We start from the raw sequence: 27,854 nt of genomic DNA on the forward strand, positions 1-27,854 counted from the left end.
ATATGTAGAGGGTATTCGAGGACCACAATTACTCGCCATAGCAGGGAACTTTATGCCCTCGGTCGGAGGCAGCACTGCTTAGCAGCGCGCTCTGGTCGGACTAGTTCCGCCAGAGCAGACGACGGCCGAAACGGACTGCTATGTCCGCCTCGCAGTTTTCTGATGGTCGCTTTAGGCAGAAGTTATAAGTTCATTGTTGTTCTTGTACAAAGTTGTAATCGAGTATTGTGCAATAAACCTCTGAAAGGAATATTGTGTTGACTTGTTTACTGTTAGTTAGTGGTGAATCCTTGTCTAAGTGTATACTAGGTAAGTTGGGCGTGAGCTTACTCCAACCCATTTGTGGAAGAGTAAGTCTAAGTCAGTGTTTACCACTACATGCCCCTCATTTGCTCACAAAATGCTCAAATGGAGCTAAAAGAGTAAAACTCCCATTTTTGGAGGCCACTCCCCGCCCCCTAAAGGACAACGATTGCGATTACGAGCTCTGAAATTATCTTTTACCCACTCAAAAAATGGAAAGTTGCTAAAAAATTGTGAACAAATTTGTTGCCATCGTTTAACCTATTGTGCCCTGCTACAGCATTCATCGATCGAGTTGAAGCCAGGACTGCACCAACATGTAAGCCAAGCTCCCCCTCCCCCAGGAGATACCTATTCAACCATACAGACAAATATTTGTACCGGACGATGAAGAATTGAAATAGCATCTAGACATATTTGAGGAGCTGAAATTCATTTTTCAATCTTGAGTGAATTTTTGGAAACTCGAATCTTGGGTCAATTTTCTCAAAAAGCTTAAAATTTGTTAAAATTGAGATAAAAAGGTGAAATTTTAACGGATTTTTGGATATTTCAAATTCTGAAAAATTGTCATAAAAAGAGCCAAAATGAAATTCAGTTCTCATTAACTTGGATACACCAACTCAGAAGCTTTTTTGACTGATTTTGGCTCAAATTTCAAAGTTCATTCCTGCCAGATCAAATTCAAAATTTTCTTCAACAATTTTTATAAATGTTGAATTTTTTTCAAGAGAGTACCTCAAAATACCCGAAAAGTTTACGAATAATGACAATTTTGTAGAATAAATTTAAGCAATTATTTCGATCGCAAATTTTTGTAAATTCAACTGCAAATTCCAGTTCCTCCCTCCCCATTATTGAAAAAGAACAACCTGTGAATTTCCTGGAAAAAATTCTTTCTTCTCAAACTAATTGGCTAATTTCTAATATTTTCACTTTCACTTTTCGAAAACTAGTTCAAAGGAAGTTATCTGTATAGAAAAATACCTCCACCAAAAGTTAGCACAGAAAAAGAAGACTCCACTATTAGATTAAATTATGTTTCTCATTTTTTATTTCAATTCGTTCGGAAACAATCATCGAATTACAACACAATATATACTCGTTTCCTCTATCGTCAATTTCAACATCACAAACTCCAATTGGTTGGCTCAGCTTAGATCTTGTTTATATACCCTTACAATACAACAACGTGTTCTTTCACCTTCTCTATACTTGATACTTATACAAAGAGGGCGTTTATCCAATTTCTTTCGCATCTGCAGGCGAATAGAAATAGGCTGAAGACGATTATGCCTCAGCTAGCGAAAACTTTGCGAAATTGATGCCATTACAGTAGCCTACGAGAAACTTTCGAGAGTGTCGAGTCGGGTGTTCGAAGGAATTCTCAAGATTACGAAACCACCCCGTGGAATACACATCGACGCAGCGTATTCGGCAGGTGGTGAATTGAAATCGGCGCCACTTTCTATTATTAACACAATACAATAACGCATACAAAAACTCTTTTACATTTTAAAGATTTGGGAAATTTTTTTTTGAAAAAGCCCGTTTTTCGTGCAGTCGATGAAAAACCTTTATCGAATTATTAACCAAATAGATAGAAATGGAGTTTGTTTGGAATTTTACTCAAAATTGGATCTTAAAGTATATGTACAGCCTTGTGTTGCAAATTTGACTACTCGCAATATTTTATCAGCTAAATATATACCTAGTGGAAAAAAAAATAGGAAGAAAACCGAGCTAAAATATACACCGCTGAGATTTGATTAACTGTCACAATATATACCGTACGAGTAATATTGTGCGAGAGGACCTCCAGAGCTCTTCTAGGCGGCGTTGTGTTTTGAGCAAAGAGACGAGTCAAAGAATAGAGGCTACATTTACCGCAGATATATCATTATTACATAAAAGAGTCTAGAAAGAACGAATAAAGTGCAAGAAGGAATAGAGAGAGCGACCGTAGGTGCCAAGTAATATATCTTACGTCGCAGACTGAAATGTTGCGAAGCTTTGTGTCTGCGAATGAAATCTTGATAGCGAGTCTCTGTGGACTTTCAGCTTAAAACCGGAGATTTGCTTTAAATTAGTGTCCGTCCGTTTATCCGCTATACTGGTGCTGCTGTGTTCAGTTTATAACATATTTCGTTCCTTTATTGCGTTCGTTACGTATTTTCTCTCTTTCTCTTCTGATATATTTTTTCTCTTCTTTTTATCCGGTTTTGTTCGCTTTGTTCTGTACTGCTTTTTTTCCTCCTTCGAGGTCTTCTTCTTCTTTTAAATATGGCCCAATTCGTCAATTACCGTGTACGTTGGTGATTCTCTGCAAAGATAAACTTGGACGAAGTGGGACACTAAAACGACTTTAAATTACTACACCAAAAACAACCGAATAAACTCTACGACTTTTTAAAAAGCCGAGAAAAAAAAGTTTCTCTGCCAAGCTGTGTAACGGTCGCTCGAAACTACATAAAAACACATACAGTACATATCGGACTAAAGGCCGAAAAAAAAATACCGTCAACGGCTATAACTCAGGTAGAATTACATCGGATTAGCTTCGCAGAGAGGAAAAAAATTATTCGCCAAGTTTCTTCTCACACAGTTCTGTTCTCACACAGCCAAAGAAATTATCCGCGATATTCAATTCGGATTGCGAAAACCGACGTAATTATGCGACGATGAGTAAAATAAGATGAAAAAAAAACTTCCCTCGAAAATTATTAAACGATGATATTTTTCTTTCATTTTTTTTTTTTGTTAATCGATTCCTTTTTATTATAACTATTCTCTATCTGTTTCTCTTTGTTGAAAGCTGTTCACAAAGAGAGAGAGAGAGAGAGAGAGAAGAGAAAAAAATGGGGGAAAACTCGAGTAAAATTCTACCCATAGGGTTTACTCTCCGAAATATTAAACAGAACTTGCTATTCCGCTACATAAATTCACTGAAAATAAGTACAGCTATGATAGGAAATATAATCCGTTCGCGTATCGCAAACGCAAAACCGAAGGGAAAATATGCAATGTTCGACCGATGATCCGTAAAATGAAAGATGTCCTATTCGTAATATATATCATTTCTCTTTTCTTCACAGTTAACCACTTTTCATGTACACGTTATACGTATAACGTGTACGTGAAATGCCACATATAATATTCGTATTCATTTCGTTTTATTGTTGTTGGTTTAGGAAGGTACTCGTATTTTCTATCTTCTTCGATGTGCTTGGACGTTGGACAACGGTGGCTTTCCATTTGCTGTAATCTACATACAACCTTATCTGCTCGGATACCATGAAATACAAGACTACATACGATCATTAAATGAACCGTTTTTTATATTTTTACCTATTCAAGTTCCTCCAGTCCAGTGGACTTTTAACTCAACTGTAACCTTTTTACCTGCCGTGCCTCTGGCCTTTGTTGCAGTAAAGGCACGTTAATGGAGAAAAGTAAAAAGTAAGTAATTATTTGCAACTTTTGTTTGAAATTTTATTAAAATGTCTACAATTGAAGTATGATTTTTTTCAATCTGATAAACTGCATAAATAAGTAGCCAAACTCGAAGGAACAACATCCAAAAACTCGTAATCAAGACAAATTTTAAAATCTGATTTCAATTTTTTAATTGTTGAAGACAAATTTTTGAAAATTATGCAGCCAAGTTTTCACTAATGAACCAAAATTTGATCAAATTGAAGTAGAAAGTTGAAAATTGGTTCGTATCCTATGTTCAATCTCCAAATTCAGTGGAACAACTTTTTTAAATGTTCTCTGAATGAAATTTTTTTATTATCGAAATTCCTTACTCCTTTTGTCAAGAAAAACTTTCCCTCAGTCCACTCAACCATGATAATTTTCTAGATCTGGAATCTCTTTCGAAAATCTAGGAGTACTTCTCATCCTCGATTTGACTGCAAATTTCAACTTATAAAAAAGTACACTTTTAAAATTTGTTTTTTCGGGTTCTCGATTCACCTGCCTTGCATTTTCGATTACCGATAGATTAAAAAGCCTTCTGAAGTGATTTGAAGTTGCTGAGAAAAGGTCAACTTTTAGTAGAGGCTCTAGATAAGGCGAAAGAAGTGGTGCGTAAATTGCAGCCTTTTTAGCTCTGTTGTGTTCATTTTCAGGGCTCGTACTCAATTCCACTCCCCTCCTCTAAAAAAGTGACCAAACATTTTACTTACAAAATGAAACAAAATTGACCAAAAAAAAAACCAGAACATATCATTTTGAAATGGTTTGGTTTCTCAAAAAAATTTGACTTATTTTGTAACTTCTTGGTGAAAAAGCGAGACTTTTTGAAAAATTTTGACAACAAATTGAGAATGTTTGCAATTTCTGAAAAAAAAAGAAAAAAAAATGGAAAAAAGCGAGACTTTGACAATTTTAGCAAAAGGAATGGATTTTTGGCAATTTCTGACAAAAAGCGGACTTTTGGATGATATTGAGAAAAAATTGAACTTCTTTAAGAAGTTTTGCTGAAAAGTGAGAATTTTTGTCAATTACTTATTAAACAAGAAGCAAAACTTAAACAATTTTAGAAAAAGGCAGAACTTTTTGACAATTATTGGCAAAAAATAATAAATACCTACCTAATTTTTAAAATAATTTTTTCAATTTTTGAGAAAGCGAAAATTGTTGACAATTTTTAGGAAAAAACAAGACCTTGTGGGAATAATTGGCATAAAAAGTGAGACTTAAGGGTAAAAAAATTGACAATTGCTGCTAAAAAGTGAGAATTTTTGTTAAAAAACATGATTTTGGCAAATTAAGCAAAAAGGTGGATTTTTGATTGATTTTTTTTTTTTTTTTTTTTTTTTTTGTTGAAAAAGCTAGACTTTTTGCAACCTTTGGTTTTGGTAAAAAAAAAAGACATTTGAGTACCCTAATTTTTTTGGGAAAAATTGATTTTTTTTTAGAAATTTTGCGAAAATACGAGAATTTTAATCAACTTATTGCAAAAAGCTAAACTGACAATTTAGCAAAAAGCAGAACTTTTTGCCAAGAACTGGCAAAACAATGATATTTTTTTTAAAGTTTTGCTAAAAAAGCAACATTTTATTTTCAACTTTGGAGTAAAAATAACGCAAAATTTTGGCAGTTTCTCTCAATAAATTGGTACTTCTGGATAATTTTTGGAAAAAATTGCGACTGTTGGGATTTTTTCAAAAAAAATAACAATTTTAGCATTTTTCAGCAGTGAACGAGATGTTCAGGAAATTTTGACAAAAGGCGAGATGCTTTTCTATTTTTGGCACAGAGTGAGAATTCGACAATCTCAGCAAAAGATGATGCTGAGTGTTTTTGCAACAGTAAGATGAAAAAACGGTGTATCCAGTTAAAAAACTTAGGTAGGTACTTTAGTAAATGATTCACTTGGTCTAATTATATTACTAGCCCTTTTCCCCTAAAAGATGCATAGAAAATTCAATTTTTGAAAATTTGTAAATTTTCCATTTATGAAAAACATTTTTGATCAAAGGGAAGAACTTCTGTACCTACTCCAGCGCATCATAAGTTTTCAAATCTCATTTCAGAAATCAATTTGTTGAAAATTTGTTGGGCACAATTCTCGTTGTTTTCATTTATTGTAGTGTAAACTCAGCATTTTTCATTCAGCAAATCGACACTCCACTTCATTTCTCATTTTATAAAAACATTCTGACTGGCAATGTGGAGAGGGACCCTTTTGTGCTCCTCCCTGGTGACTTTCAAATCTCATTTTAGAAATCAATTTGCTGTAAACGAAGCTAAAAATCATCATTCTGTAATTTTTTCAAATTTTCAAACAGTAGATTCCAACTTTTGTATTCATGGTAAAATTTCAAGCTTATCTTGAAAGTTCAGTTTAGAACTTTTTAAATTTCAATTGCTGATTTAAAATCTTCCATCAAATCTTTTGCAACCACAAAGATTTTGAGAGGACCCAACTTGATTATTTTTCAGAGTTGATATGAAACAGGCTCGAATATCTGTTGTAAGGATTTACGGCGAACTGATTATGCAACTTTTTCTACATCTATCATACAACTTCACCAGTCCTCTTATCAGAGCAAAATCGACGAACTGTACTATTTGTTAACGCTCGAAGAACCAGTTATTATGATGGATGGTGAAGGAAATACGAAAATCCTTGGAGTTGAATTTTGAGTTTTCAGCAACATATTCGTGTCGATCAAACTTGAGTTTCAAGTGTTTCAAAACCGAAAATTTTTGTACACAGAAATAGATAAGTATTTGTCACGAGTACTTACATTTCACTCTGAACGTCAATTCATTGCTATAAGTCTCTCCTTCAGAATTGGCAGCAACACACGAATATCTACCGGCGCTGTGACGAGTGAGTTTTTGCAAAACCAAACTATGATGGCTACGGATCACTCTGGCTGTCGAGTTGTGATTCATTATCACTCCCTATAAAACCAAAATAATAATAATAATAATAATAATAGTAGCAAAAAAAGGACAAAAATCACACAATGAATGAATGAAACACACATACATATATATGGTACAAATACGTGATATTATGAAAAAAATACCCTAGTTAGCATTTTTTTTCCACCGCTACCTATATGCAAGAGAATGTTTCCGAAACTAAACAAAGTATTTATTATTTATGTGTAGATACGGAGAGATTCGTCGTTGTTTTATCGTATACATATATGAACGTGCAAGCCTCCATCCACAACATATCCATTGGTACACAATGGAGAATGGAGAAGCATAGACAACAACAGAGGCAAAAAAACCCAACGAGAAACCGGAGGGAACGATAACATCTCGCTGTTTTCGCCTGATGGAATTCGCTGTATTTTTTTCGCCGTTGTGCTGCAGCAAAGGTATATAGTGATTTACAACGAGTATACAATATACACAAAAGCTCGTTATCCAATAATAAAAAAAAAAAACTAGCTATACATGCGGGTGGAAAAATTTTTTCGCTGGGACGATGACGATGAAAATTCCTACAGATTTGCAGAATGACGTGACGGCTCATCGCGATGTTATCGAAAAGGTAAAAATGAATTCTGAAAAAAAAACACTAGACTATACGCGTATGGGATACGTAAGTAAATTAATTTCATCGCATACATCCGGGTTATGGTACCAGTATCAACGTTAAAAAAAAAGAAACCTACCTTCATTTCAATTCACTTTTGCAATCGGTTATGGAATAATAGACAGAAAATTTCAATTTAGAAATTCTAATCGTAGGATAAACCAACGCCCACAACCGTCGGATTACATTGAGCAAAGCATAAGCTAAGATATTCGAGCGAAGAAATCTACCATTTATACAGGAAGCATAGCTCGCGTCTATGTTAAAAATGGGCCCGTCTTTTTGGCGTATAAAAATTACCCTTAATGCGAGGAATTCGCATCATGTACGGGTCACAAAGTACACGTACGCAAAATTTGTAGGCAAATATTCGCCATAATTGAGGTATACATTCGAGCTTAATGATGCGTATAAGAACGCACCACCGACCGACGTCAATGGTGCTTTCCTCTTTCTCTCGCTTTTTCTCGCCATCTTTGTCCGCAACGAACGCCGAATAACAGGGGACCTTACTTTGATGACACACGTTAGCGCGCCAACAACCGACATGTCTTTAATGTGTAAGTAATACGACAAAGAAACACCAAGAAACTCAAGCTTAAGGCGAAGGAGAGGGTAGTGGCTCATGTTTCGCATGCTCTGAACGAATATCTGAGAGGGAAAAATCACCAATTGGACCTTTTAGGAAATGGGAAACTATACAGAATTTTTCTTTCAAAACATCAAAATAAAAACAAATGTTGGTTTTCGGGAAGAAAAAAATGGTAAATCTGATAGGTAGGTAATTGACCACAATTTTCTACATGAGAAAAAATTCCAACATGTAAAAAAGTATACAAGAAAGCTGCCAAGGGCAAAACGAAGGTAATTAAGGCGAACAGAGCGTCAACTTCGAACGTGTACGATGATCAGCTTTTGACCTCCGCCTCCACCTTATCTTACCAAAGAAGCAGCATCCCATCAAGCGTAATGTTAAGAGTGCGTTAGACGTTACGCGTTACATTGTCGCGTGAATTTTCACGAGACTTAAAATGTTTTTAATTAAATTTCGAAATTGCGCGCTTTTTAGCCTCCGGGCGCGTATTTAAGTTTTATAGTACGCGTTTAATACGAAGACGTCGGGTTTTTCCTTTGCAACGACCGAGTAATTTCGTACCCAAATTAAAATGTCTCCGGAAATTTATTCAGTGTAAGGAGAGCTTCTCAGTCGATTTAGGTGATACGAGTATCTACATACGTTATAAATGCACATGTAGGTACATGTACGTTAGCTAAGATCATTTGGAATTTGGGAGGAGATAAATTTTCAATTTTATGTACCATATTGTCTTTTGTCTTTGAAACAAATCGTCCGGTATGAAATTCTCTCCAATTGAAGAGCTCTATTCTAAAGTGGGTTAAGTCATTTTTTTCATCAAAAAATGCGTTTAAAATTTTTGTTGCTAAAATTTGTTCTGTTTCGAAAGGTCGGTGCACCTTTCCTTTCTTTGGTCATAGAACAATTGCTTGTAGAAAAAATCACTTTGAAAAATCGATGACTTAACTCACTTTTGAAGTAAAAATCTCTGTAAAACGTGTTTTTTTAAAAAATGACTTAACCCACTTTGGAATAGAGCTCTTCAATTGTTCAAGAAGCTTTTCTTCAAGTATAAACTAGCAGTTCATTAAAATCAAATTTGAGTTTTGAAAATTTTTGAAACCATTGTTCGGTTTTCTTTATCTTTTGTCATGATATTTTCAAGTAGAATTGGATAAATGTAATGTGAACTTATTATTTGATCAATAATTTGGCAATCCAGAAGCTGTATGAGGATTTCGTATTTTTTCGAGACTAATAAGAAATCGCAGTGGAAACAGAAGAAATCTTGAAGATCATTTTTCTAGCATGTACAATTGTACAATACACATTGAAACCGGCACAGAAAGCGTTGTAATCAACATCTTGCTGTTGTTGGAGGCTCTAGATTGGCTCAAAATTTGTCGCAATTGATTCAGGAAGTTGACTTTGGTGAGTAGAGGTTTTAAATGTGAGCTTTTCAATAGCCCCTCTCCTCCACCTAAAATTTCCAAATCCTTAACCTCAAACACCCCCCCCCCCCCCCACAAAAAAAAATCAACACATAACACAAATATGAAAATTTAAAAGTGTATCGAATTTTTAGAAGTGAAAATTGATTACGGTGAACTGAAAAAAAAACAAACAAATTTTGGCGGAGGTTCGAAATTGTCTGGAGAATTCTTGCAATCGATTGAGAGAACGAGGTCGAGTCGATTTTTAGATTTTTATATCTACTTTGACTCTTTCAAAAAAAAATAAATAAATAAGGAACTTTGGAATGGACAATCCAGTTTGGCCGTTTATAAAAATTTTCCAAAAATCGAAAAACCAACTTTGACAGCTCAAAATTTGGCTTCGAAGTGATCTTTCGGTAGGGTAAATTTTAGTGCAAAGTAGTAGAAGGATTGAAACGGTTTCCTCGCAATTTTTTTTTCGTCTTCAAGATGTTGATGGCTAGATGTTACTTTAAAAATCATTCAAGGTTTCCATCTCCGATTTGAATGAAAATGAGATTTTAGGAAAAAGCATGGCCTTAAACATCATAACCAAAAGTTCAGCTGCTTATGATTTTTTAATCATTTTTGACAAATTTAGGATTTTGAAATACGTTTCTTTTTTTTTCGGAAAAATGTGTACCTTCTTTTTTGATGAATACAATTGAAATCAGCTCTGAAGCTAATATCGATGCCCTCAAAGCCGAATTTCATCACTTCTATAAATTCTGAAACCTACAGCATGATTTTTGATTTATTTGGAAGTCTGAAAAATTAATTTAGGCAGCTGAAAATTGATTTTTAGCTTATTTTCAATTTGTTTCGAGCGTTTATTCATAATTGGGGCCATTTTGAAACGAATTTCTTGAGTAGGTACCTTGTTTGTTTTACCAACATATTTATGAGGCAAAAAATCAAAAAATTTAAAATTTCTTTGTTGAAAGAGAAATTTTTGATAATTGGATAAATTACCGTATCTTTCTTTAAACCACTCTTGGGGCCGTATTTTCTCAATAATGGGCATTCTGGAGCCTCCAGCACGATTTTCAATTTTTCCAATATTTTTGAATTTTTTTCTTTACAAATTGCTATAATTATGATGATCAAAAAAACACACTCGAGGTGTTCAACTGTTTACTTACATATAGGCCCAAACGTGTGATAAACTCGTTGAAGCAGTCGAAAATGAGCCACAATTCATTTTTTAGCTGTCCAAATTGCTGCTGGAGGAATTCAAAAATTCCGGAGTGATCGAAAATTGCACTGGAGATTTCAGAATGGCACGAAAAGGTAAGATTTGGATCAGGAAGTTGGTTTAAAACAAGATGCAGCTATTCATAGGTACAAACTTGAAAAATTCCCCTAAGAATAGTGAATTTTTGATTTTTCGAATTGTTTTATCTTCCAACCAAAAAATTCACTCGAGGTGTTTGCTTCGAAATCGACCCAAATGTGGATAAAACTGTAGTGTTATTCGTTGTTGAAAATATCCACCATTTGATTTCATAGCTGCCCAAATGAATTTCCGCGACTTCTGGAGAAATTCAACAATCGTACTGGAGGCTCCAGAATTGCTGGAAATGGTGAAATTTGGTCGTCAGGGAGTTGGCATTATAGCTTGAGAACTATTTTATATCAATTTTATATAAAATGCATGAACATTAATTAAAAAAGAAAGCTCTTTATTACATATATCTTTAGAAAAATCGTTGATTTTGAATTTTCAAAAATTTGTCAAAAATTGAATTAATCAATTTGGGCCTTTGGGGTCTGCTTACAAGGGAATTTCACAGGCGCTAATAATATTCAAAGTTGAAAATTTTCTCCAAATTGGGAGATCAACAAAGTATGCTCAAGTACAAATTTCAATTCTTTGATTGAAAAATTTAGGGTCCTACATTTGAGGCTTTTTTCATCATCGATTTTCCAGTTTTCAATTGCAACGTCCCGCCACAATTCAATTATTTAATTAAAATTGTACATAATTTATTTTCACCTTCAAAATTCTCGATGATTTATTTTAACGCGAAAAATACCAACGCCAAGATTTCAAAAACAAACAGATAATACCAAACTCTCGCCGCATTTTATAAACCTGTTCCCTCTTTGAATTTAAAATTAGAAAATTTTAAGCTCAATCAAATATCTTCCTTTCTTACTCCCTACTTAAGAATCATGCTGTCTCGATACATATTTCGACGACTCGGGCATGATTTTTGAAACTCGTGACAAAAAATTTTGACTACCTAGTTTTGCTAGTCTCAATTCCGAAGCTGAGAAAAATATAAGTATACCTTTTACTCATTTCCATCACGTTTTGACAAGCTTTTGGTGTATTCTTTTGAGAAAATGTTACCGATGCCTTTACAGCGAGCAGCGAAATTAAGATTAAGCTCGATGTTGTGGAATCCACCAAATACGAGTACAACTCGCTCGCCGAAAGATTTCAATTATAATTAAATTTCATAATTCAAAACGTTCGCTTGCTTAGAACCGTAGTCGGAGAATTTTTTTCATTTCGCATGTTTCAAAGAGCGTAGAATAGAGTAAGGTGGCCGCGAGCTCTTCAATTTTTTTAATTTTTCAACACAAATGTCAAAGCGTGCAGATTTGTATGAAAATTACGACTCGATATTAATTTAAATTAAAGTTGACAAGTTGCGTCGCGTTCTAAGCTTTCATAGCGCTCGTTCGTCGTCGTTTAATTTGAGCGACATTGCTCAAAAATTGTTCTGTTGCATTATACTCCCTCCTGTCTTCTTCTTCGTGCTCTTTGTTCAACTATCAAGAAAAGTTGAAAAAGCTTGATATGTTTCTAAGTGTTTGGCGGATTAGTTAGTTTTTTTCTTCTTTTATTTTGTGTCTGTGCGTTGCCTCGTGTTCGAGACTCGAGTTTTTTTTTTCTCTTCTTATATTACGTATGAAGCTTTAGGAGAAATTCTAGCTATTTTGGAGGGGAAAGAGGAGAAGTTGTGTCATTTTTCTTCGCTATTCATTCAGTTGTAGGGCAACTTGTTCTGCAGAAATTCAAATTTTAACGATCTCAAATAAGCCAAAGAAACACCATCATTTGGAGTTTTTTTTTTTTTTGAAAATTGAAGTCAACTTAATATGTAAGTAGGTATTCGTCCATTTTTTTACATTTCCGACTCGCGGAATCTACTTTTACTGATAAAAAAAAGGCTCACATGAGACTATCCCAGCTGTGTGCCTTGCTATACGCACCCTTCGACATTAACTATGTCTTTTGGCGTGATTAATACAACTTTGGGTAAAATTTATAGGTATATTTTAGGTCATAAATAGCACACATGGACACAGTATGAGTCAGGAAAACGTACATAAGTTACTAAGACGTACGGAAAGAGAGTCGAGGGAAGAAAAAAGGACTCGCGGAAAGGGTCTTAAGAAGATGCTTTCGATATGCTTAAACATTTCCTTCGCAAGAAATCAGCCTAGTCCGGGTTGTCTGGCACTGGGGACAGAATAAATGTATAACTTGTTAAACGGATTTTACGCGCCGAGAGATAAAATGCATATATACATACCTAGGGAGTAATAAAAATCGTACTCTAAATTGGTAACTTTTAGTGCAGAACATTTTGCAGATGCTTTCGGAAAGCTTTTTAACAAAGTGGTTAGGGTCAATTGTTGAGGTACGAGGGGTACGCAGGGGTAACACGAGAACGGGTGCATCGAAAAAGACTGCTTTCGATGTTGAATTTTTATACTTACGAGCCCGTATACTATATAGGTACCGTATACCTATACTACTTACGCATAGGTATCTACTTACTCCGACTATACGCCAGAGCTTTCTAGTCGTAGACTTGGTGTCTCAGGTGCCGAGAAGTCTACAGTAATGGAAATTTCCTCGGAAATTACATCGTTAGGGTATAATTTCCACAGCAAATTACGCCCCGCGATCTATTAACATTTCTGAACGGAATTGATTTTTAATTCGAAAAGTGTGCTGTCCTCGTATACGAGTAGCTGTAGTTACTCGTTAAGAGCGGCATGCTTTTCTATTTGCCCTCCTTTTAAGTGTTTACAGCTTTTACGATTTGCTGTACGTACGTAGAGTTACCTACATATCTTTAAAGGCAATGATGTTTGGTTTTTGAGAAGTTTAAGATTAAATAAAATTGCCCAATTGGTGTATTATTCAGAGGGGCTTTGAAATACGATATGGTGGCGAAGGCAGATTCCATCGAGGTAGCTGTGCTGTAGACTTGGAGACTTCCTTATGAGACCCTATAGAGTAATTAAAGGGAGGGCGAGACTGTTTCCTTGTTTTCTTTATCACTGCATTACAGCTGTTTATAGGTTGGGGAAATTTAAATAATAGCGGCGATTTGTGAAATATTTATTACAAATAACGTATCCTTATTTATCTGAATTTGAAATGTTGCATCCTGCAGGTATCACTACGAGTATCATTATTATTATTTTTAATGATTTCTTGCGATTTGTTTATCAATTTCATTTTGAGAAATAATACTATATTTCTTTTGAAATTTTTCAGCATTGAAAATTTCAAGAACCATGGAGTGATCACTTTTTTATGATTCTTTGATTAGAGTAATTTTTTGAGGTTTAATGAATGTAGTTTGGATCAGTACTTTTTGGCTGAGGTTCTTTTTAAAAAAAAAGGAAATTGTTAATTTTTTAAAAATTCCTTTCTCATTTCAGTTTTCAATGCTTAAAAACCTTTCTTCCCTAAATTTTTCTTTGAGAAGAAACCCTTCGATGGAATCAAAAAAAGGGGCAGCAAAAATATTAAATTTCCGTTCAAACTTTTATATGAGCTCTTTTCAAGAATTTGGAGCACATAATTGGGTTGTGATTTTTGGTATTTTTGAAAAATTATTATGCAACTTATCAAAATGCGTTTGAGATGTTTTGCAAGAAATTAAAATATTTCGTAGGAAGATGAGGGCAAATGAGGGCAAGATCAGATGAGAGTTTAGCTTTGTGATGCGGCTCGATTTTGATGTATGCTGTCACACATACTACAACAGTGATGCCATAGTGGGGCTTACATCCTTCCTTATTGTCTTTATTATCTGGGCAGTGTCTGGTGCTGCTGCGGTTATACTCTGGCTGTTTGGACCACACATTGATAGGCGTTCACGTCCACGAGTATTTCTTTTACTCATGGGACATATGTATCCTTGTGCCAAATTAGCGGCTGATATGCAACAGGGGCCTTCAGGCTGCTGGAACTCACCATCCATCTATTCCATCTCAATTTCAACAACTCGTTGATTAACATAAAGCTGACTACAACAAATACAAGAGTGCCTTGCCAACCAAGCCTGTGAATCCACCTTGTGCTATACAGTGGAACCTCGATAACTCAAAACTCTCCAACTCGAAAACCTCTATTAGCCGAACCAACCTCCATACCCTTTGAAATCTCCGTAACATTCAATGTTAACTTTACTCAGATAAGTCAAAATTGACTACACAAACGAGTTGTAACTCGAAGCTAAAATTTTGCCGAAAATAGTGAGAAAGCCTCTATGAGTCGTACGTTGTCTGGAGTTTACCTCTGTAACTCAAATATTTCAATTCATACGTTTATCTTTTATGCACTTACATATTATCTCTTAATTCATTCATTTCGTAAGAGCCTCTATAACTCGAACGCTCTCAAAATCTTACTATCTGCATAACTCGAAACTGATTATCTCAAAAACCTCTATAAGCCGAATGAATGACCACACCCCTTGGATTTTGAGTTATCGAGGTTCCACTGTATATTGTTGTGCTATATTACTGTTTCACATTGTATGTATATCTACCATGCTTGAAACTAATAAACATGTCAAAGTGTTTCAGATACTCTTTTCTATGTACTTAATATTGTGCAATGGTGTCCTTTCGTAGCAGTAACAGCAAACTTTCCCCTTCTGCCTGGAGGCAAGACACCGCTGGTTGGTAGCCACTGAATGGGGCCCCTGCTCCTCACCATCTCTGCTGTGAACCTGATCAGGACTCATACAGGCTCCTTTCCATCCTAGTTTAAGATTGTATGTTTTCATGTTTAATTAAAAAAAATAAAAATAAAAAAAATATGTGGAAATGTATTAATCTGTCAGGGACGTGTGAAGTGGGGCTTGTAGTGATGGTGTGAATGGCTTTTTTCAGAGAGGCGTGTGCGGGGGTGGGGAGTGCAAAGTTTTGCGAGAGATCTTAGTAGGTACCTATCTTATGTTTGCCGGGGTCACTTGCTTGAAGCTTGCTTCTACTACATCCCTTCCACAAAAAAAAATATATTTCATCCAGCATGTTTTTGGGAAATTTTTGAGAATTTTAGAAGGATTTCGAGATCGTAGTTGGGTCATTGATTTTTGGGAATTTTGATCAAGTTTCATGCAACCTATCAAAATGGTTAAAATTTCGCGAAAATTTGATGAAGTGCAATTAAATTGTTTTCTGAGCAACTTTGAAGAATTTTTAGGTCAATATTGAGGTAAGACTTTCTTGATTTTTGAAAAAGTTGTTATGCTAATATTCATCAAGTTGAGTTAGAATTTTGGCAAAAATAAACAATTTTCATTCAAATTTTTTTGAGCACTTGTAAAGAGTAATTTTGAGCATAGGTATAATTAGTCCATGATTTTCGAGATTTAAAAAAAAATCATATGGCCAACTAAAATGCGTTAAATTATATGTAATTTCGCATTCAAATACTTATTTTGATGATTTTTTTTGAGCAATTCTGAAATATTTCAAGTCCATAGTTGAGCTATGATTTCTTTGAAATTTTGGAAAAATTACCTTGTAACATATCGCACCTCGGGAGTAATAAGGTCACATCTCAAAAAAAATTGATTTTGACGTTTTTGCATTTTTGGGGTTTGTATGACCCCCCCCCCCTCAACCAAAAAATTACACTTTGAGTTGGGTACATTATCTAGATCATGTAAAAAACCCAAATGGCCTAACTCAAAATCCCAACAACATTGCAAGTTGTTTGGAGTTATAAGGTAAAAGTGTTAACAAACAGTTTTCATTGTTTTGAATGTTTGTCAGTTAGAAATAGTCACAAGGAGTGCATTTTTTATTGGTTTGTACCAAATGGAAAAAAATTTTTAAATTGATCACTTTTCAGAAAAATGAATTTGCACATATAATGAAATATTAGTTTTTTGAGAAAAACTCAAAAACTAAGCACTCTAGAAAAAAACTAACGACATTATGTCGATTGGAAATTTAATTCTCTACAACTTCGTTATCATGAAATTTTTTTGGACGCTTCCTTTTGCCTCCACATCAACTTTAATGAAAGGTTCTAACTCAAAATGTTTTCCAAACATTGAAATATTTCCTCTTTAAGATTTTCTTTTTCAAAGTGTTCTTATGCTAAACGAAGGTAGGATACCAGATCTTTAAAACGAGATGCTATTCATTCCTCACAATTAATTATTAGTTGATAAAAATAATGAATCAAGTTTTTTAAAAAAAGAAAATCACTCTCCTGTAAAATTTCACTTTTTTGAGATGTGCTTATAACTCCCGAGGTGCGATATGTACTATGTATCAAGATTCTTTAAAATTTTGCGAAAAATTCAAGTAGGTACTTCGCGAAATTTTTTTTGAGAATTTTTGAAGAACTCCAAGCCTAAAATTGCTGAGTCATGATTTTCGGGGTTTTTGAAAAACTACCATAAGATTAATCAAAATGTATTAAAATTTCGCAAAGACTTCGATAATTTTTATCAAAATTTTTTTTGATCACATTTGTGAATTTTTTGCTAAAAATTTGGTTGATTTTTAGAAATTATTATCCATTGAAAAAACTGATTCAATGTTGGGGTCAACATTCTAGAGAAGTGCTCAAAAAAGTTGAGATAGAAATTCTTAATTTCTTGATGAAATTTCAATCCATTTTGATTGGTAGCAAGACAACATTTTCAACAAAAGTCCTCAAAATCATAACCAAACTTCCGGCTTGAAATTCTTCAATATTCTTTAAAAAATTTCATCGAAATATTTGAATTTCTTGCTAACTTTTAACCCATTTATAGGTCGCATGCCACTTTTTTCAGAATCCCAAAAAACATGACCCAATTTTGTACTCAAAATTCTTGGGAAATGCTTAAAAAACATTTTCGTTGAAATATCTAAATTTATCGCCAAATTTTATCCTACTTGTATGATTGGTCACACGGTGGATTTTGAATAATTCTACAACCGTGGAATTTTTACTCGAAGTTGGAGTGAGGGCGAATTTCAAATATTGAACTGCCCCACATTGTGCGATCTGTTTTTCCTGAACTTCGGCTGAAGAGCCTTGAAATTATGTCCTTTATAGTACAAAATGTACATGTTAGCCTGAGTACCCAATTCGGAATAAGGGTACACGTTCATTTGTACACGATACCCTCTCGAGGGGTGTTATCACGATGGCATTTGCCCAAAAATCACACTTATGGAGCACTATAGCTCCTTGTTTAACAGGTCAGCAGAGGTATCTAAACATTCGAAATGAAGGCAATGTCCACTACTAACCTTTTTAGATCATTTTTGGGTAATGAGACATTTTAAAAATTGGATACTTATAAAAAGCGAACTGAATTTTTGGGGAGTGAAAATGCCATCCAACTTCAATTTCTGAAGCATTTTTTCCAGTTGTGCTGTATAGGCTGCTCCATTTACTCGAAGTGGGATATTGAGGGGGGATGGCGGGAAGAAACAAATTAAATACAGGTATTTATGCTGTCAACATATTTCCAGCAAAAAGTCAATAATAGAGTATAACTGCTGAGAATCATAAAATTTCAGGTAATTCAACCGAAAAAATCCTCCGTGGAATCTGCGATGTGTTTTTTTTCACTTATTTATTCTCTAGCAAATTTCTTCTCACGCGTGTCTCGTGCGCACGCACGTACAAACCTTCGGCGCGTGAAAAAAATCATATACCTAATTTAAGACAACGTCACGTAATTGTACGCAATATGGCGTCTCAGTATCTATGGCAGTTTATACTCACGTTATGTAACCAATTCAATTTCTTCCAAGGAGGATTCGCTTTGACGTGACATTCGAAATAAACGTCATCGCCTTCCTTAATGTCGTCAGCTTTCAGCGTGCTTCCCAGTCTTAAAGTCACGATCGGCGAAACTGTGAACACGCAACCAGGTACGCAAATATTAGCAATTAATTATTGTCATATAAATGGTTAATAGTAGTACACGAAATAATCGCACAGCCGCCGTTGAGTTGATACGTTTCCGGAAACAAATTATTGTTTTCCTTCGGCTCCGGTTTATAGCGATCTCGGGGGCGCGGACAGGACGCCCTGTATATAAGGCCCATTTATTCAAACACAAAAGGGTTGCGCCAACGAGAAGGTCAACGACGTTTTCGATGATTAATATTGCAACGCAATGATACGGTAGTGGGGTTGATCCGGGGGAGGGGGGCACTCGCAGTGAACACAAATTAAAAAATATCTCGGATAACGTTTCCTTCTTCGGGCCACAATTCTCTCTGCCATCGTTTCCCGAGTCAGGTGAATTAAATTACCTCTTCTACTGTGTTCGCTCTCAAGCTATACAAACCGCAGTTCGCGTAAAATATACTTCGGTGTATTGTATAGCATTATTTCAATTCACCTCTCACCTTTATTTGGTTGCTCTCGCGAAATAATGACATGACGCGCCATTCTTCTCATACACAGCTATAATACCTACCATCGCTTTAAAAAGCATCCAGCATTTTCGTCATATATAAGGCGATATAATAAACGGGCACACTTATACGCACATCATCGTCGTAATAATATAGCAAATAGACACCCACCATTTGTAAATCTCTGGCCCAATAACAGTTGACAAAAAGTTGATAAAAGTCATCCTCTTATTGTCACCACATAGGCACATATCCTTCAAATTTGTATTCAATAACACGATTAAATTCGCCAACGAGACTTTCGTACTCGTATCTTCTTATACAGGTATTTCAGTTTACACGCTTCCTGACTCGGTTGCTCCATCTGGTTGCGTATACTACATATAATGTTCCATCTTCAATGTACAGGGTGTTCCAGCACAGAATAACGCCCTTCCATAAGTAACATAGGCAACCCATCCTGAGTACAAATATGTAGGTTTACCTACCTTCGGATTTGAAGGGGCTGAAATTTACTCACATGAAAAATTTTTCTTTTCAATTTTTATGTTGCGTTAAAAAATCACTCTCAAAAAAAATGTTGCCTAGAAAAATCGGACCAAGTTCAGGAAAATTGTTGCAGGTACAAAATACAAAAAAAAAATTAAATTTTTCTTCGAGAAAGAATTTTTTTGAGAGTGATTTTTTAATACAGCGTCAAAATTTCCACGCAAAATCGAATACAAAAATTTTTCAAGTGAGTAAATCTCAGCCCCTTCAAATCCTAGGGTAGACAAATACGTATATTTGTACTCAGAATGGGTTGCCTATGTTACTGGTGAAAGGGCATTACTCCGCGCCGGGACACCCTGTATGAATGAACATGGAGTTACATATAAACCATTTCTTTCCTCTTTATCATCGCCACTCGAATCACAAATTACGAGAAACCCTCTCGAGTATGTGCAAAAGTTCCTTTTGATTCGACCTATTTTATTCATACAGGCTCGACTCGGATATTTTTCGGGTTTTGTTATAAATTTATTTTTCATTCTTGCCTTTTATATTCGAAATTCCTTCAATTCATTCCAAAAGCTTTTTCTTCCCACAACGTTCGTGTAGCCTACTCTCGTCGACTCTCGAGCCTCGACGTTTATACATTTATAAGCACATTATATACGCACACGCGAATTTTACAACCTTTAATCACATTCGTGAATAATCAGGTGAAAAAAATGACAAGCTAAAAGATTACGTTCAATTTTTTGACATGCGAAATGTAGACAACTCCCGTTACTGTAACATGTCTGTTTTGCCATATTTTAGATTACATTCGAGTAAAACGAGATATACTTCACGCCTACAAGAAATCAAATAGACAACTTATTCCTTTAGTTTCCTGAATGCACAGGGGTCCAAAGGGGTGCAGGAGTAGATCATCGCGAAAAAAATAAGGTTAAAAGATACTTTTCGTTGTTCAAAAATATAACGATATCTCAAGAATGTCATTTTTGATACCAGTAGTTCTCAATGTAATGCCCCGTAGGTAGTTTTCGTTTTCCGAAAAATTCGATGTACCGCTCTAAAAATATTTACCACTCGATTCCGAAAGAATATCTACTTCTTTGCAATTTTTCAAATTTTTTAATGGAAAAAAATATGTATAGAAATTGTGCCACTTGTATAATGAGATGAATCCGAAATCAACTTGTAGCAATAAAAAATAAGTCAAGATGATTCACAATGACGAAAGGGACTACGGCTATAGGATCTTAAAGGCCAGAAGGACCCCAGAAACCACGAGAACCCTGCGTACCAAAAGCATCAGAGAGACCGAATAAACCACAAGATCTATTTTGGGACCACGTGGATCGAAAAACTAAAGGATTTACAAGATTCGCTCGAGGACCACGACGATCAAGAAAAATATAAGATCACAAGGATCACAAACACTTCATATTTCCAAAAAAAAAATAAATTGTCGATTTATAACTAACGACTCGGATAGTTATTTTCAATTTTAAAATCAATTTTTGTAAAGAAAAAAGCTGAAAAAAATTTTAAAAATTTGATAAAATTTCAATTTTTTAACGTTTGGTGGACCAGTAATTTTTTTTATCAAATTACCTGTGATTTTTTTCAACTACCAATAATTTGTTGGTAAATTACCGACCTTTTTTTATGAACCACTTCCTGGTAATTTTTGGTACATTGGTAATTTCCAGTAAATTACTGGAAATTTTTGATAAATTACTTCACATTTTCCCTATTGATAATTTTCAGTAAATTGACAATTTTTATGAACTACTGGCAATTTTTGATGAATTACTTCCCTGAAATTGTTGGTAAATCACTCGTACTCGTACCTAATCACTCTCTGGTAAATTACTGATAAATAACTTTTGGTAAATTTTGATCAGTGGTACATAAGTCAAAACGGTTGAGACAACGGTATGTAATTTCTAAAATGACTCTGATAAGTGTACGTGTACTCTTCTACGCTCACTATAGTCACCATTCTGGTTGAATTACATGCAATAGAAATGTATAAATGTATGTACCTAGTTCTAAAATATATGCGGCTCAGACTTGATACTGTTCCGAGGAAGGATGGCGAACACGCCCGAATACTAGTTTGGAAACTAGTATAAACGACAAACTTTGCTCTTATTTCAGATACTCGTGCAGACGTTATCTATGCATCGTATTAGAGAGTGTGGTATATTGCTGTAGGTATGTCTCCGTCTCGGTGGTGTTTTTCTCGCCGAAAAACACATAATGTATATCGTTGGTATTCACGAGTCATGCAACGCGATTCGTTTTAAAAACCCGGTACCGTGTGATGACCGTGCGAGAGCAACGGAAAGGAAAGCGCATTTCTAATGAAAAACTTCGCAACACTTAAAAACTTGCACGATGTGTCTGAATAAAATATAATTTTATCCGCGAACTTAGCGAATTTCCTGACCATTCAGTAGCGCGCGCGTCGCTCGTTTTCGTATATGAAATGATTTAAACAAATTGGATACTTAGCACGTTTTTGCGGTGTAACGCGTCTGCCCGGCTCGGCCAAGAAATTTCCACGTTCGTAAAGAAAAACTCGTTATGAAAGCGGGTACCTATAGTAGTAGTACGAGTAGTACCTACCTACACTGCTCGTAACGTCGGGTGAAATTCGTTGACGCGGCGAAATTCAAACGGTCAACGGTGTCCGTATATACGTATGGTCGACCGAATCCGCACGTAATTAGATGAAAGTATATTTTTTCTTAGAGTTATCGTTCGATAAAACGTTTCACACGAAGGAGAACAGCGGTTTAGATACAGATCAGCGTTATCCCTCTGAAATACGACCTAGGTGACTTATGAAGCGTTAACGGGGTAGTATAGGCAATTTATGTAGCGTAAATGTATTTTGGACCGTGGTCGAGTATTTTTAAGGAGATCGATTCGATTCCTGCCAAGTTGTGTGTAGGCAACTTATTAACGATTTTTGTAGTACTGGCGAGGGCTGCGATGCACAATTTGTGATAGAAGAGTGCCAATGCATCGAGGTGCGATAATGGTGGTGGAATGGTATCTATTCCCTATTTTAGACTCTTCAAATTGATTTAAAATGGTTTCGAACTGTTTCGAAGAGTTCTGGAACTTCCTGCAGATTTTTAAGAGTTGATTTGTACAAAATTTTACCCAATGAAATCAGAAAGCTGAAATTTACTTTATATCCTAATTTCAACATTCTGAGTTGATTGAAGATGGTTCCAAGTCATTTTGGAAATTCCAGATTTTTAAAAGGTTCCATAAAAACCATTCAAATTGATTCAAGTAGAAGTAGGTACTTACGTATAAGAGTGATTGGTACTTTTTGGTGACCCACATGACCAAAGTTGTATTTTTCACAAAATGGTACCCAAATCCCCCCCCAAAAAACATGAAAATTGACCTCAGCATGCATAAATCTGATTGGTGCCTCTTATATAGCGACCAATTCGAGCGATTGTACAACATTTTTACAAAATCAGATTTCTTTTTCTTCTTCTTCTTTTTAGCCCTTTTTCTCAATCCACTGCTGGATGAAGGCCTTCCCAACTTCTTTCCACGAGCTCTGGTCCTGGGCTGTACTCCACCATCCTCCATCACATTTTCATATCTCATCTTTCCGTCTCCGTTTTGGTCTCCCCAGTGCACGTTTTCTGTCTGATCTCCACTGAGTAGTCGTTACCACCCATCGTTGACCCCCCCCCCCCTCTGGCAACATGACCAGACCAGTGCCACTTACTCCGCTTAGCTGTCTCCATGATGTCCGTCATCCACGTGGTCTCCCAAATTTTCTCCACTGTCCATTTGTCTCACAGTGTTATCCCCAGCATCGATCGCTCCATGCGTCTCTGCATCTTGACAATTCAATCTTCCAGCCTCTTTGTCAATGCCCATGTCTCACTAGCATATGAGGCTACTGGGATGATGCGTTGGTTGGCCACCTTCCTTCTCAGACATATTGGTATTGTCTTCTCTCTGATTATTCCTCGCAGCCTCGAGTATGCTGCCCATGATGCCTTTATTCTCCTGGATATATCTCTGTTGAAGTTGTTATTCATTGTCATATCTTGGCCCAGGTACACAAATCCATGAACCATTTCGTCAATTTCATCATCCTCCAGCTAGGCACATTTTTTATCAGTTACAAACCCATTGCACATAGTCTTAGTCTTCTTTTTATCATTTTCAGTCCTACTTCTAGACATGCATCTGTCACCTTGTCCAGCATTCCCTGAAGTTCGTCCATATCCTGTGCTATCAGCACCACATCGTCAGCATATAGCTAATGGGTCAATTTTTCTCCAGAGGTCTCCAGTCCTCCTCCTCCCCATGGTATATCTCTGATGCTGTTATAGAGTGTGGCTGTGAACAATTTAGGTGAGAGGGCATCTCCCTGTCTTATTCCCTTTCTGAGCCTTATTTTTGCTGTTTCTCCATTGACTGTAATAGAAGCTGTAGCATTTCTGTAGATATACTCGATCACACGCAGGTAAGCAGGATCAATTCCAATCTTTTCAAGAGCTGTCATCATAGACACCATTTTCAACGAGTCAAATGCTTTTTCAAAATCAATGAATGATAAACATAAGGGCATTCTAATTTCATTGGTTTTTTCGATGATCTGGCACATAAAATGAATGAATATGGTCAATTGTGCTTCTTATTCCCTTCCAGAATTCTGCGTGTTCATCTGGTTGAGCTTCATCAAGCTTTTCTGCTAGCCTTGTGGTAATTATCCTTGTGAATAATTTGTACATATTGGAAAGTAGGCTTAATGGACGATAGTTTTTTATATCAGCTTTGTCTTCCTTTTTATGAATCAAAACCACTTCAGCATCATTCCATTCATCCGGGATTTTTCCTTCTTCTAGGCACTGGTTAAATAGCACTGCCAGGTATTTCGAAAATTATATGTACTTACGATTTCAACCGTCAGAAACCTGTTTTGGAAAATTGGTGAATATTTCATTCAAAAATCTACTACAGGCTCCAGAATTGCTCAAAACGGTTCAGAACTGATTCTAATTGATTTGAGGAGTTGAAAATTGTGCAAGTATCAAGTTTCAGCTGTCTTAATCAATTTGGTAAAAATTAGATTTTTCTGCATTTTTGGCCCAAATTTGATTTTCAAAAATTTCACCAAATATCTAAGAATGCATTTCAACTGTTTTTTCGATTTAGTTTTGCCCAACTCAACATTTTTTGCTTGGATTAATTTTCTTGTAAGGATTTTTTTAGGCTGTTGGTACAACTCGTGAAAATCGGAAAATGATCAATTATGCGTATTGCGTATCAAAACTTCGTGATTACATTTTTTCGATATGGAATGAGAACAGAAATGCTGCAGCACTCATGTGAGAACTTGGACTTGAATATTACGGGGGAGGGGATTGAATTTAAGCTGCCACTCATTTCGAAAGGTAGAAAAATCTTAAGATTACTTACCTAATTTCCTCAAAACAATTACCTATTCAAGTTGATAGAAATTTGTTATAAAATTTTACCTTCTGAAAGTTAATCACAGTAAAAAATTTTTTTGGTTGGAAAATGTTGATGCTTCGTGGAAGTGGTATACAGTTTTATACGTCAACTGAAATTATGAAAATTCTAAAATTGATTTCTTTGAAGTTGAAAACCCTCTCGTTATTTGAGCCTCTTTCATTCCAGTGTTTCATGATGAGAAAATTTCTCTTCGTAGCTGTCAATGATGTCAAAAAAAATTAATGAAATGCTGCGTTTTAGGGAATTAATTTATCTTCTTCTGGTGGATGTTTTCGAAACAACTTGAGAAAGAGAAGCATAAAAAAATTTAAGTAATGGAATTTTATGACAAATTTTCATCAATTTGACTTTTTGATATTTTATCTACATCTCTGAATATTTTTTTGAAAATTCGCGTACTCATTTTAGGTAAGTAGGTAATTTTCCATTCCCAAATTAAGTGATGATTCAAATTCATTTTTTTTTCAAATATCACAATCTAATTTTTCAGGCCACCTCATCACATGACAATTTTTGACATTTTTTGCTATTTACCACAGACAAATTACCTACTGGTAATTTACAAAAAAAAAAGTTACTTACTGGTAATTTGCCAAAAAATTACCAGAAATTTACAAATAATTACTAGGAAGCAATTAATTAAAAATTTCCGGTTATTTACCAAAGAACTTCCAGTAATTTACCAAAAATTACTACCTAGTAGGCAGAAATTCATCTAGAATCGCCAACAATTTATCAAACATTATCTTCAGTTTTGAAGCAGACGAAAAATTTCTCAAAATTTTTAAAAATCCCACATAATGTTAAGAAAAACCTATTTCAATTTTTTGCAAGTTCTTAAAACGCAGACAAAACTTTGTAAAATCGAGTAGGTACTTAAGTATTTTTATATCAGAAATTGATCATTTTTTCCAAGTTTTTAAAAGTCTGCCAATGCATAGGGCCTAACTCAACAATTTTTTTGTTTCATTTTTCAAAGCCAGCGTGACAAGGATTAGTGAGACGTGACTTATCGATACGAGTATCTTGTTGTGAGCCTAAAATATCAACAATTTTTGTTTCAATTAGAAATGATCGAGTTAGGGGAAAGTACAAAGACTCTCCCAAATAGTAGGTATGTACCTACCAACGCATACACATAGATAAGTAAGTAGAGCAGTCATGCCAGAAAAAAATGATAAACGATTATTTCTAAATTACCTTTGTGCACCTATTTCATATCACGTGATCGTAGAAACGTGTTAATTTGCAGTTGACTATCCAAATTGAGCACCTGTTCGTAAAACTCGGTAGGTATACTCGATTACATATTTCTTTCTCATTTTATTCAATTTTTTGTTTCATATTCACGCTTCTGTTCGCGTTTGCGAAAGGCCAATAGTCCAATTTAACTTATTATCGTAATCACGCAATTTTCAAATCACCCTCGATACGATGATAGTTAAAATTTATCCTCCGTATTAAGCTTTCCTCTAAAAGAAATCAAGGGCAGAGGGGAAAAGAGACAGCGAAACGTTGAAAAATGAGTTACAATTTGTCTCGTACACCTTCTATTCCGCGCCTTTGAAGTACGCAAATCATCACTCACAAGCTGGATAAATTGCCTATTTACGATGCCCTTCGATTAATGTACCCCTTTAAAATTCCTAGTAGGCGAATAACCATAGTCGAATGCTCGATAAATTGCTTAATCGGCGAAAGGAGCTTCACCACGTAAACGACTACGCCGCATCCCTATCGACGATATTTCATACGCGAATTCGCTGGCGTACCAGTCTCAGAAAGTCGCCTATATTTTGGTGACGAAACGCCGCATATTCGTTTCGCTGTGAGATATGACTTGGCGAATTACTAGCGAATTCGCCACTAATGATTGCCGGACCGCTGGCGAAATCGCCAGTGACTCGCGAACACTTCGCTTACCGTTTACCTAGAAAAATACCTACCCCAAAATTACGTTTTCCCCCTTTTTCTTTTTTTAATAAAAACCTCCAACCACTTCAATCTATCACACAGGTATATTACACACTAACCTCAATCGATCCCTCACAGTCCAATTCACAAGCACTTGTCCCACTCAAACCAAAAATTTTTGAAGTCCTAACCCTGCCTTGGTGCAAATGGGGGTGGGGTGGGAGAGGGAAGCCACTGGCCCAGAGAGGAGGTGCCATGGCGAAACATTTATTCAATTTTCACTTCAAGTAATTAGGGAAACACATGTATGCACAGTTATTGTTTTTGTTAAAAATCACTTTTTCACTACACTTTTAGCATACACTTTTACACTACACAATATTACACACTTGCACTAAACTTTTACACTATAGCACAGCATGCACATTGCAGACTGATTGAAATACAAAAAAAAAATTAACACTACGTTTCCGAAAATCGTTACAACACGCGTTTACATCAACTTCATAACTGACTAAACTGACCACTGGATGTTTGTCATGCTGTAAAACATAAAACCAGTTCGACAGTTGGGTAATCAGTTGAAGAATGCGAGTTATTAATAGATTATCGGTAAGACCAGCGACCAACCGGATGTTGACGTGACCTCGCATCTCAAATGTTGGCGAATATTTGTAACGAATACACAGCGAATCGCTGTGAGATAATTTTATTGTTAAATCAGCATTAAAAAACAAGTTGACGATCGCGAATTTCTAAGTATTCGCTGCCGCCACTAATAAAACCATCGCGAATCGTCTATATTTCGGTATCGCCCAACTGGTTCAGAATTCAGCGTAGCGAAAACCTTACT

The 27,854-nt window shown here is 35.5% G+C and overlaps 1 protein-coding gene across 2 annotated transcripts in view; it reads right to left on the minus strand.

The window, feature by feature from the left end:
* Positions 1-27,854, minus strand: part of LOC135835650 (synaptogenesis protein syg-2-like) — a 494,360-nt gene that overhangs the window by 29,770 nt on the left and 436,736 nt on the right. For both annotated transcript variants that reach the window (XM_065350008.1, XM_065350007.1), the window contains exons 8-9: positions 18,426-18,556; positions 6,564-6,723 (exon numbers count right to left, since the gene is read on the minus strand). In XM_065350008.1, coding sequence (XP_065206080.1) covers positions 6,564-6,723; positions 18,426-18,556 — 291 coding nt within the window. The remainder of the gene's footprint in view (positions 1-6,563; positions 6,724-18,425; positions 18,557-27,854) is intronic.

Source organism: Planococcus citri, chromosome 2, assembly GCF_950023065.1.
Source record: "Planococcus citri chromosome 2, ihPlaCitr1.1, whole genome shotgun sequence".
In the NCBI taxonomy this organism is placed as follows: domain Eukaryota; kingdom Metazoa; phylum Arthropoda; class Insecta; order Hemiptera; family Pseudococcidae; genus Planococcus; species Planococcus citri.